Source organism: Typopeltis vanoorti, chromosome 19 (assembly GCF_054136105.1).
Source record: "Typopeltis vanoorti isolate ZY-2024b chromosome 19, IOZ_Tvanoo_1.0, whole genome shotgun sequence".
In the NCBI taxonomy this organism is placed as follows: Eukaryota; Metazoa; Arthropoda; class Arachnida; order Uropygi; family Thelyphonidae; genus Typopeltis; species Typopeltis vanoorti.
In genome coordinates, this window is record NC_143567.1 from 2514490 (window position 1) to 2526791 (window position 12302).

General features: G+C 34.0%; 1 protein-coding gene across 1 annotated transcript in view; it reads right to left on the reverse strand.

The window, feature by feature from the left end:
• Positions 1-668: 668 nt before the first annotated feature.
• The window catches only part of LOC150095821 (acyl-CoA Delta-9 desaturase-like), a 33657-nt gene continuing 22023 nt past the window's right edge, over positions 669-12302 (reverse strand). The window contains exons 3-4 of the mRNA XM_090409540.1: positions 2567-2772; positions 669-1089 (exon numbers count right to left, since the gene is read on the reverse strand). Coding sequence (XP_090265666.1) covers positions 669-1089; positions 2567-2772 — 627 coding nt within the window. The remainder of the gene's footprint in view (positions 1090-2566; positions 2773-12302) is intronic.

Sequence of the window (12302 nt, forward strand, 5' to 3'; positions counted from 1 at the left end):
TTAATTCTACGTATCCATGTAGTTTTTAATGCCAAGCATTCACTTATTCCCCCCCCCTATTTCTCTCACTGTCACATCTAACCTTAGTTTGAATTCAACAGACTCGCTCTCTTTTGCATTCCCATGTCCAGATGTTTTTGGACATTCCATATTTCTCTCTTCATTCGCTCTTAAGCCCATTGCACTCTCTCTCCCTCTCTTTCTCTTCCAAACTCAATTTTTCGAATAATTTTGGCAGCTCACTTTGATTCTCACACTCTCAGTTTTTTTTTTTTTCCTCACAGTCATTCCATATGTAAAGTTTCTGTTTTAGCTTTTCACTTTATGCCTGAATTTTACATTATTTCTTTCTTCCTCATTCTCTCTCTCTCTCTCGCTCTACATCGCTCCTTTAAATATGACCGAAAGATTTATTTAGTGCTTTTCTCATAGCTCTATTATTGCCATACATTTCAGTATCTTTGGAATAACACGAAGGTCGTACAAGGACATTAAATATAAATAATTGCATACCGATAATCAGTGCGCACTTATGTTACGGTGCAGTCAACATAATATCCAACATAATATCGCTACGGCATTGAGACTGGCACTAATGGTTATGTGGCACTCTGGTAATCTACGAAGTTAAGTAAGTATCTACAACGTCTCTCAGGACGAGAGGCCATTCAGTGATGATCTTCGACGCTTCTTGTCTTCCTCTGGTTTATAAGTTCGGCACTAGCTTTTTTCCGGTCGTAAACGAGTCCCAACCATGCCATGACATCGATGAACATTGCCGTGAAGTTTAGCCTCCAACCCAGCTCGCTAGTGGAATAGTCCCACGGGAACGTGTGATGGTAATTATGGAATCCTTCTCCGATTGCACCGAGGGCGACGAATCGATTTTCTCTGGCACTGATGTATCTGTCGTACGGCTTGTTTCCCCATAGATGAGCAGCGCTGTTGACGAGCCACGTGGCGTTCAGGCAGAAGCAGTATCTTAGTATTGACGCTCCAAAGAAAGACGTGGCCCAATCTTCTCCCCAGAAAGTCGGGAGATAAGCGGGTAGGAAGAAACAAAACAGGAAGGCTAGTGGAACGTAGAATCTAAATGGAAAGACGTACATTGTTAGTTCATCGATTCTATTTCATAGAATAACGGTTTCCAACTCTTTTCTTTTCATTTTGAGCACCTCACTTTAATAAATTCTCACTAAAATCAGGCGATTTTTTCATAATGCTCACTGGTACTTTGCTTGATGCAAAAGAAGAAAAAATCGCCATTAATTTAAATAAACTTAATGTGCCACATTATTAAAGAACCGAGTTGCTAATAACATGTGACAAAAATTAATGTTTAATTTTATAACAAAAGCTGAATTTAAAAAAAAAATCAAACTGAACTCATTTGGTACGCACGTACGTTGTGAGGTGTAATACATAAGTTGGGAATCATTATTCTAGAAGAGATTCTGGAACATAGCCGTTAAAGCAAATTTAAAACGTTGTTGATCAAACCAGTTTCCTTGATGGATTCTGCTGGTTAAAAAAAAATTTTTTTTTTAAATTCTTATATGAAATGATTCAGTGTTTCATTAGCATATTATTAAATTTTATATATTAATGTACAATTAAAGAATAACATTTTGGTTTAACATGTTTACTATAATAAATAATTCTAAATATAATTTTATCGAATTCTAGATGTCGTAAAAATTGGTATTGGGAAGTTAAGTCTTCTCAGATGCATTTCTTTTATTAAGAAAACAAAATGAAAAACAGATGAATGTTCGTTAGTTTTCTGCAGTGTGTAGAAGACAATCTTTTACACGAAATCGTTTTAATATCGCCATTTATTACTTCGATTAGATTCAATTAGCCGGCTGGTTTACCGATTAATAGCGTATCCACTCCAGTCAACAGGCTGTGGATTTGAATCTCGCTTTGGCCATGGATACTTGTGATTGTCTTTAAGTAGGAGATGAATCTGATCACACGGTGTTAGACCACAACCCTGCTTAGTGGAGGCCTGAAGTGGCTCGAAGAAGTTCCATGTTTGGCTTGTAGAGTAGATTTTTCGGATTGCATAAAATAAATGTGAGAAAATAAAAATAAAAAACGCTTACGTGGTCCAGGGTACAAAAGTACTATAACTCCCACCACGAGATGTTTACAACCTTTCTTGGGTAGAAGTCACATAAAAAATTCTCGACTTTTTTTTTTTTCAGAGGCTATTTGAGAACTTGATATACGTTGAAAAGGTCATGGTGTGCACGAGAAAGAAAGAATTTACTCGGTCTAGCATATATCTAGCGTTTGTTTGTGACCCTTAGCATGTTTCAGGAACTCGCACTCTGCGGTGCAGCGAATGCCAAGGAAGGTCAGTGTGATCATAACACAATTCGACACGTCTCTGATACTAATAATAATAAACTCCGTATGCTGACGAACATGTTAAAATTTATTTTACCGCAAATGCTGAATCAAATCGCGTAAGCGATGTGTTGCGTCAGGTCAAAGAGCAATCCTTCTTGTGAAGTCCGCGCCCTAACTGAAATAAGTAAACGAAACGTAACACACTTACTTTCTCTGGAATCGTACGAGAGGATCTTGTAAGAGGTCGCTGCAGTCGACACTTTTGCCCTTCTCCATCACATCGGGATGTTTTTTGGTCATGAGCCAGCCCATGTGGGCGAAGAAAAACCCTCGGTTGACATTATGGGGATCTGCATCGGTTTCGGAATATTTGTGATGCACTCTGTGATCTCTGCTCCATTCGTATATGTCGTTCTAAAGGAAAGAAAATGACTCGCCTTGTTAATCGTTCTTGGGATATTTTTAAGCTAATCATTATATATATATATATATATATATATATATATATATATATATATATATATATATATATATATATATATATATATATATAATGTGTGTGTGTGTGTATTCTAGTGCACTGACTTCCAGAACCAAGGGAAATTGAACCGCGGTTTGGTTGTTTTTAATTATAATTACTTATTTCTTTTTCATTTCTTAGTAATTGAATTAATGTAGGTAAAATTGTTAATAATTAAATGTAATAGAAGATCTGTCTCTAGTCATAGGAACGAGTCCCTTCTTGATCTCGGAAGTGGTCTTTGGCCAGTGCCATTCGTTATGTCATAGCCATTTCATGGCGTCGTTCTTAAAATTACATCGCTAACGCTTTAAAGTGGACACGTAAACGTTCGCATTGTCTGGGTTGAGTCAATGAAGTCAACATCTTGTCCTGCTACTCTGTGCAAAGAAGTTAGTTTAAGCCGTTTACGAGTTAGCCAGTAGTGAGTAATTGCGTCAGTGTGGATGCTAAGAGGTTGTTTGGTTCTAGAGCAGTGGTCGCCAAAGCGATCGCCGAATCGACTCCTAACAATGTTATCTCGACCCCTGGGGGTCGAGATAACATTGTTAGGAGTCGATTCGGGCTCAGGGATCGATTGAAAAATATAAGACATCATTGTACGGGTAATATTTAATTCGGTTAACTTGGACTACCTCCATCCTGAATAACAACGCAATTAAGAGTGAATCGTGGGAACAGTGACATGAATAGGACCTGTAAGAAGGACGTCAAAATCAAAAACGCATCCCTTTGACGTTAAGCCAATATAATAATATATACTATATTATACATGTAAGAAACACTGTAACTATAAAATATACATTCTAAAAACTCGCATAAGCGTCTTTTTTTGCTTGTCCTGTCATAATTACGTAATAGTAAAATAGAGGGGGTCGATAAAAAAGTCAAGAAACTCTTGAAGGGGTCGACGGTCAAAGAAGTTTGGCGACCCCTGTTCTAGAATGTCAACACTATTTTAGGGAACAGCAAGCAACGTGAACATTTATGAAAGAGGGGTGGGATAGCATGCCTAGTTAGAAGTACAGATTGCGGGAGTTATAATGACAGATGAAGAAAATAACAGACAGTGGCAAATGTAGAAAGGTGTTGATCATGCTCCAATAACGAGAAAATAATGTAATAATAACGACACTTCGGAATCATCGTTAGAGCGAAAGAGGAGCAGGGGTTGGAGAAGAGAACGCCATAGAGAGCGTAGCTCTCTTAAAATAAAATATATAACCTCTAGATTTAAAATTTCATTAAATGATATCTACCCAACGCATAAAACAATTCCCAACGTGTTTATCTTCAATTACTTATCTGATGCATATCAACAACTAGTGAACCAATTATGATACTAAAATCTCTTCATTTGTTTGTTTCTTTCTTTCTTTTCCTAGGGGAGGTACAGTATTCAAAGAGAACGCATCAAAAGTGAATTGCCAATCTTAGAAAAGTTGAGATTATAAAATATTGGGTAATGGTTATTCGATGAGGTCATGAGAAAACGTTCCAAAAGTAGTTAGGAACCACCCCTGTAAGGATAATCTGATAAATGGGTATATGTTTTAGGGGAAATATCATTATATAAAGAAATATTATAAACAATGAAAGGACAATAATAAGAGCATTTCGGAACAAACTCGGCGACACGATTTGGGTGTGGAAGAATGCAATCTGCGAACTTGAAGAAAATAAATATTTTGAAGGCCACAGTTCAGAGCAACCCTTTCTGCTAAAATAATCGATCAGGAAGTTTTTGAGCTCGCCCAAATCTAGTTCGCAGGAGTAGCTCACGGAGTGCACCTTCATTATTTCGTCCTAATTGGAAGGAACAACCGAAATGAGTAACCCGACTCGTGCCACCCACTTACAGTCCAGTGAACCCTCGAAACGAACACGCCGAAGGCTTTTTGCCAGATGACAGCGGGAGGTCTGGTGGCTTTGACCTTAGGAGGGGTACTTGTGGTTAACCTTCCTACTGATATCCGTAATCACCACCTAGGCGGGAAGGGAGGTTGCGAAGCGACAAAAGAATTTCTGTACACAAAGCGGATGTTTTGTTCGTTCATGTTTCGTCGGTACGTGCTTACATCTAACTACATGAGCAGCTCACGGAATGACTTCAGACGATTTATTTGAGTTAGTTAATATCAGTTGGCCTTATTTAACGTGATGGAAATACTGCTGTGAAATTGTCATAAAATCGAATGTTTTGAGAGGCGGTGTAACTCAAGCTGGTATTTAGCACATACAAAGTTATCTTGAATAGCTGAGATCCTTCAGTTAATTTATTATTATTATTTCATGTTCACTCTTTATTTAAATGGTTTTATTTCTCGAAAGTTAAAATGTTATTCCTCTCAAAATTTATTACATCGAGCTAATCGGAAGCTAATATCCACATTTTTCTGTGTTTTGTCAGAAGAGGTTTTTTTTCCTTCTGTTTTTCACTCAGTTTGACAACAAAGATAGCCATGTTTAAAATGATGATCATAAATAAACTATTTTTGTTTGTTACAGCAAAAAAAAAAAAAGCAATAAGTATAAATAAACAAGTAGAAATCGTGATCTCGCAGAATGTTAAGAGGTCATACTCGGATATTCGAAGAAATTCTTGCTTTCCTTTGTTATGAAAATGGAGCTTGAATTTCATATTTCAGAGGAATATTATTGGCACTACGGTGGAGTACATAAAAGCATTACTCGAGTACATCTACCACAGTTTCAAATTATCAAGAATCCCTTTCAAATCTTACTGCGATTTATGACACAGAAAACTGAATGCCGAATTTTATGTTTCTTGCTTTTACGAATTGTTAATATCAGGAAATGGAACACCACAATGCTGCCCTCAGCAGAGATTTGGGGAAAAGGAAGACGGCTTAAATGAACTTTTTTTTTTTGTTTAATGTTTATTATTCACATCACGTATACAAATTATACATATTATACTATTCAACTTGTATAATTATGACAATATTTCACAATACACTTCAATGCGAAGTACAATGTTACAAAATAAAATTCAAGTATTACTATCATATTCTGTTGGTACTAACACTTATTTTGGCTATTATTTTATTATGGTTAATAAAACGTTTTCTCATATATGCAAGTAGAATATAATATATTTCGAATGGTTTCATAGTTATGATAAGTAACTGGTTTACAGTAATGTAAGTTAGTTAATGCAAATATGTGTAACCAAGGGCCGTAGCCATATTGGTTACTAGAAAAGTAATTAGTTAAAACAGACACTGAGAGTCCGGGGACCGCATCTAAGAGGGCTCCTTTACCAGTTATAATAATGTACATGTTGATATTTTAATTCCTAATTGAATGAATCAATTTGCAAATCAATACCTTAATTGGACATGATATGTGACTTATAATGATCTCTTATACTATAAGTTTAAAATAATTGTCAACATTCTTTAATCCCATGAGGTAGTCTCTCAATCTTTTTCTGAATGCATATTCTGCGGTTATAGATTTGATTTCATTTGGGAGTTTATTATAGCTGCTCGTCGCAATGTACTCGAAAGATTTATGAAAAATTTCTTTGTTAGCCTTAGGTACTTCCAGCGTGTTTCGACCACAGCGCAATCCATAGTGAACATTATATACCAAGAAACTTTCAGCGTTTCTTTTTACATATAACAGACAACCATAGAGATAGTTTCTGAAATGGTAGAATATTATGAACGCTATACAGATCATTGGTTGAATGTGCGAAGTCGATAGTAGTTGTGGCTCTAATTATTCTGTTTTGTATTCTTATTAATGGAAGCAGATTGTTATAATAGTCTCCTCCCCAACAGGTAATGCTATATTGCAGTGAAGAATTTACCCAGGAATAGTATAAACATACCTTTTTATGAAACTCGAGTAGCGCTTTTTCAGTATTGCTTCCGGATCTGAACCCATATTGATTAGTAGCGTAAAAGGATATTGTATTTAAATAGCTATTTAAGCGTTTTTTCATCAGAATTTCAATAACCTTTGAGGTTGTGGATAGTATAGATATTGGTCTGTAATTTTTTATTTCATTTGTATTTCCTCCTTTAAATAACGGTACAACTGAAGCAGTCTTTAGGTGTTCTACAAATTTACCATGTTCAAAGGATTTATTAATGATATTTGTAAAGAATTGTAATTTATGCCTAATGATAATGTTTAACTTTTTAACATTTATGTTGTCACATCCCACTTTTTTCCCTTTTTTTAATCCGATTACTACACTCTTCACTTCATCTTCGTTTACTGCATGTAGATACATTGAATTCTTAATCCACGGAAGGTGACTGACATACTTTGCGCTTTCTGCAGGTTCTACGTTTGACCGTAAAGGATATACAATTATACATTCATGAATAATAACTTATTTATGAATATATAGTTGAATGATACAATAGAAAATTACTGGTTTATTTATCAAGGCAGTACTAGTTTCGTCTTTCTAGAAGACTTCATCGGGTGCATTGTGTAGAAGTGAAAAAATCAAGGATACATAAAATATTACTTGAGTATATCTACCATAGTTTTAAATGATCACATTTGAATGAATTAGATTCTCAGATTAGCTGTATCGTTGTTCTCGCACGAGGATGTGATCTCTCGATCGCCATAGATAAATAGCAGAGGAGTAACCATCAGAAAGGATGTAGCTGGGATTGACATTGAGGTGAACAGGCTTTTGTGCAATTTATCTTGATTACAGGATTTTTATTTCAAGTTCATCGAGCATTTGTGTACGATTTGAGATCTATTTCGGTTTACTGAATGTAGAGTGGATTAATCATCGTCGGGATCAGAAGAATTGAAAACATGACTGGATAAAGGTAAAGCCACACCAAAGATGGTAACACACCTGGATACTTAGATTGTCATGTTTTGGTTTTACTGGGCGAAACTAGGATCGGAGCTTTGTGAAAGGGTGAAAGTAGTAGGGGTGGCGGTTCTGACCAGATCAAGATAAGATAAGGAATCGTGACGTGATTGGTTGATGACGTCATTGTGTGCATGGCTTCATGGGTCTGGAATCTTTGGAATTTCCGTGTGGGCAACTGTGTCAATGGCTTCAGCTCTTGTGTTTTGGTTCGCATATGGGATTATGGGTGATGGTAGAGATAAGGATTCGTGTTGTGATTGGTGGTGCAATTCTGACAAGATGAAGATCAAGATAAGATAAGGAATGGTGACGTGGGTGTGTGTTGTTTTCAGATGTAGATAAGTGACGTCATTTGTAAATAAGTGACGTTGTTGTTTTGAATGGAAAGGATGATATTAGTGGATAAGAAATCGTGTCGTGATTGGTGGGACACTTCTGACCAGATCAAGATCAAGATAAGATAAGGAATCGTGACGCGAATGTTTGTTATGAGATGTAGATAAGTGACGTCATTTGTTAGTTGTAAATAAGTGACGTTATTGTTTTGAATGGAAAGGGAAATATATTAGTGTATAAGAAATCGTGTTGTCATTGGTGGACACTTCTGACAAGATCTAGATCAAGATAAGATAAGAATCGTGACGTTATGTCTTTGTGTGGTATTTTGGTTTGGCTATGGAATTGTGGGCTATGTTTTGAGATAAGATATCTTTGAATTTTCCCAGGGTGACACACATCCGTCATTGTCGTCTGTGGGAATTCTTAGAGTATGTCGTGATAGCGGGTGTGCTTAGATTTTTCTGAATAATTAATTATATACTGATGTCACTCAAACACACATACTTTTTTTTTCCCATACCTCATCTGTATTTTCTTCTATATTCATTTCTAATCAAGTTCATATTTTATTCATAATTCATCCGCATATTTTGATTTGTCTAAAAGTAAGATCTTAAAGTTCAATAAATAAATAAATAAACAAATCGTGTGTGTTTTCACGGTTATTTCAAAAGTGTTCTTTTAAGTTTACATATTTATTTCACAGATATTATTTACAATGCAATATGCAGAAATAGGAATTTACATATATCACCAATGCAAATGGTGTTTTTCTTGGCATAACATTTCTTTGAAAAAAAAAAAAAAAACTTACATTTCTTTCCAGAATGGGAACATCTTGGTACTATCTAGGTTTTCTGAATGTTCCAAAATGTTGATTAACATATATTCACAGAACACAAACACAAGTCTGAAAAGACATTTTCATTATAGGTTACTGTGGCTAACATATATTCACAACACAAAACACACAAAACATAGTAGTTGAAAGATATTTCTGTAAATAACCAGAAAAGCTAGTGGACTACTTAATTTACTTTAGTATCCGATTGGTTCTCTGTATTAATTCTTTCCCACGGTGCCCACCTTGGTGGAAAGTCTATGCGTCGTTTTGTTTAGGGTAAGTGTTATTTCCGGTTTCGAATTCCGATTGCTGTTAGAGTATGGAATTCAGACAAGTGAAATTTTTATTTATTTATTTTTTTTTTCAAATTGATTGGTTATTTTCTGTATTTTACTTTTACAGGTCATATTCTAACAGAATAACTGGGCTGAATTAATAAATATATAAAGTATATGAGACTTAGTTGAATATTTAATTTAGATTACTATCCGATTGGTTCGTTCTCTGTTTAATTCCTTCCCACAGTTGCTCATCCTAAGCTTGGTGAGAAAGTCTATGCGCCTTTTTGTTTAGGGTAAGTGTAATTTCCTGTTTCGAATTCCGAGTGCTGTTAAGGTATGGAATTCTGACAAGTGAAATTATTTTTTTTTTTTTTTTCAAATTGAATGGCTATTTTCTGTATTTTACTTTTAAAAATCAGTTTAATTACATATTCTAACAGAATAACTGAGCAAAATTAACGAATAAATAAAATGTGAATTTATTTTCCAACACTGTAGATTTCTCACTAAGTCGTATCTTAAAGATATCTCTTATCCCTATAAGAGAGATATCTCTATCTCTCTTATCCGGTTGCCAACTTGTTGTACCTAGGTGAAAAATAGTGTGTGTGTGTGTGTGTGTAGTAACGTGTTGGTTTAAAATATCTAATGGCTCTGTTAAATAACCAAATTCTAGCAGTATTGTAATTTCAGATGAAATCTTCTGCACTAAAATTCTGGTTATTAAAATAATACTCGATTTTTTTTTTTTTTTTTTTTTTGCTTCCAAGAGTTGACAGTTTCTTGATATATTTGGGGGCTTGCATGAACAAATAAGACTTTTAACTCACTGAGTCAAAAAAAAAATAAATAAATAAAATAAAATAACAAAAATCTAGTTAGTTTGTGGCATTAAATTTTACAAGGAGAAAAAAAAAATGTTGTGGTCTTACTTAAATTTGTATTTTGACTGTTGTCCTCTCTCAGCCCGACTCTTTTCTTTTTTTTTTTTCACAGTTGGGATATTTATATATTTTAACACAATTATTATATTAGATATTCTTTCCAACACAAATAAATAATTATGTATTCTTATTTCAAATGAATATTAGCTCAGAAAGAAAGAAAAAAATGTTTACCTTCAAATAACTATTTTGGAATCACAGCAAACAAGAAATTCATCACCTTCTCAAAGTTTTTAAATTCCTACCCGTATTGTTTTCATCATTTGGTATCATTTAAATGAAGAACGGTTCTGGCTATAAAGTTTGTTAATGTTATTGATTTTTCTCTTCCAATGGCTGTAATTTTTTTTTTTTGATACATTCATGCTGATTCCTTGTTATCTGCACGCTACGATACCTTTTTATTTTCTACAACAAACGTTTTTTGAGTTTAAGTAACGTAATTGGCTAAAATATCAGCTGTTTGTCTCTGTAAAATAATCAAATTCTAACAGTCGTATTGTTAGAATTTGGTACGACTGTTTCTGTTTCTTCTAGTCTGGTGAAGGTATCTACTTCAGATGTAGTAACAAATTGTCACTTATCACTTCATTTTTGCTTTATTCACAAAACTACAAATCCGTTATTTGGTATGGTCTCTGTTTTTAATTCCCCCATTACTAGAATGTACGGGTGGTAAAGTTTTGAAATAAGTTTCGACTCGCAAGAAAAATAAAATGTTTACATTCAAATAACTATTTATGATCACAGCAAGCAAGAAATTCATCAGCTTTTCAAAGTTTGGAAATTCATACCCATTTTGTTTTCATCATTTGGTATCATTTAAATGAAGAACGGGTATGGCTATTAAGTTTGTTAATGATTTTGATTTTTCTCTTCCAAAGGCGATTATTATTTGATATATAGATGTTGATTCATTTGTTATCTGCATGCTACGATATCATTTTTATTTTCTACAATAAACTTTTTTAGAGTTTAAGTAACGTGATAGACTAAAATATCAGTTGTCTCTCTGTAAATAACCAAATTCTACCAGTCGTATTGTTTGAATTTGGTACGATTGTTTTTCTAGTCTGGTGAAGGTATCTACAGATGTAGTAACAAAATTGTCACTTTTCAGTTAATTTATACTTTATTCACCAAACTACAAATATGTGTTGTCAAGTTTTGAAAAAAAAAAAAAAAAGAAAGAAAAAGTTTCGACTGGCAGTGATATGTTTTTAAACTTTTATCATGTACAAATATCTTAAAAGAAAAGAAAAATGTACCTTCTTTTCATTTTTACATCAAGCTTTTTTAAGAGTTTGGTAACGTGATGAGTTCAAATATCTGCACTCTGTAAAATAACCAAATTTTTATCTTACTTTGTGTTGGGAAAGGTAAAATTTGTATTTGTGTTATCTGGAGAGTATGAACCTTTTTTCTATACTAAACTTTAAGAGTTTAAGTTATGTTTTGGGTAAAATTATCTGCTTTCTCTCTGTTAAATCACCAAATTCTAACAGGTAGGATTTTCGAGTATGCGAACGAAATGTTTACAGATAACTCAAAAAAAAAAAATGTCAATATATAGCATTAGACAAATTTCTAAATACTTAATTACAGGATATCAGGTTTCCCATGGTCCTTGCATTAATTTCACATTAGTGATTTTTTTACAATAATTAAACAGAATTGCATTAAGGTATAAACTTATGGATTTAATTATCAAATTCTAAACTGAATAACTGAGAAAAAATTTCACTGTGGAAAAACACAACAGCAACACACATCTTTGTTCATTTAAGTTTTACAAATGCTTATTTTATTTTGCTGAAATATTACTTAAAACGAAAAAAAAATCGAAACTTGTAATTACCTAAAAATATTTCACAATATTTAGTTTACACTATTTTCCTGAAGAAAGAAAATTTCAAAGACTTTTGTGGTTCACTCATTATTTTACTTTACTGGACCTAAACACCACAACACAACACAATACGATAGCTGCACTGGACGAACGAATTGCAGTAACTGGAAAGACACTCGACTCGATTGTTTTACTTCATAGTACTGTTTACCTGACCCTTTACCCTGACCGTTCCTTCCAAATGAAACTTTCGCGCAGGTGACTCACAGACATGTTTTCGCATGCTGG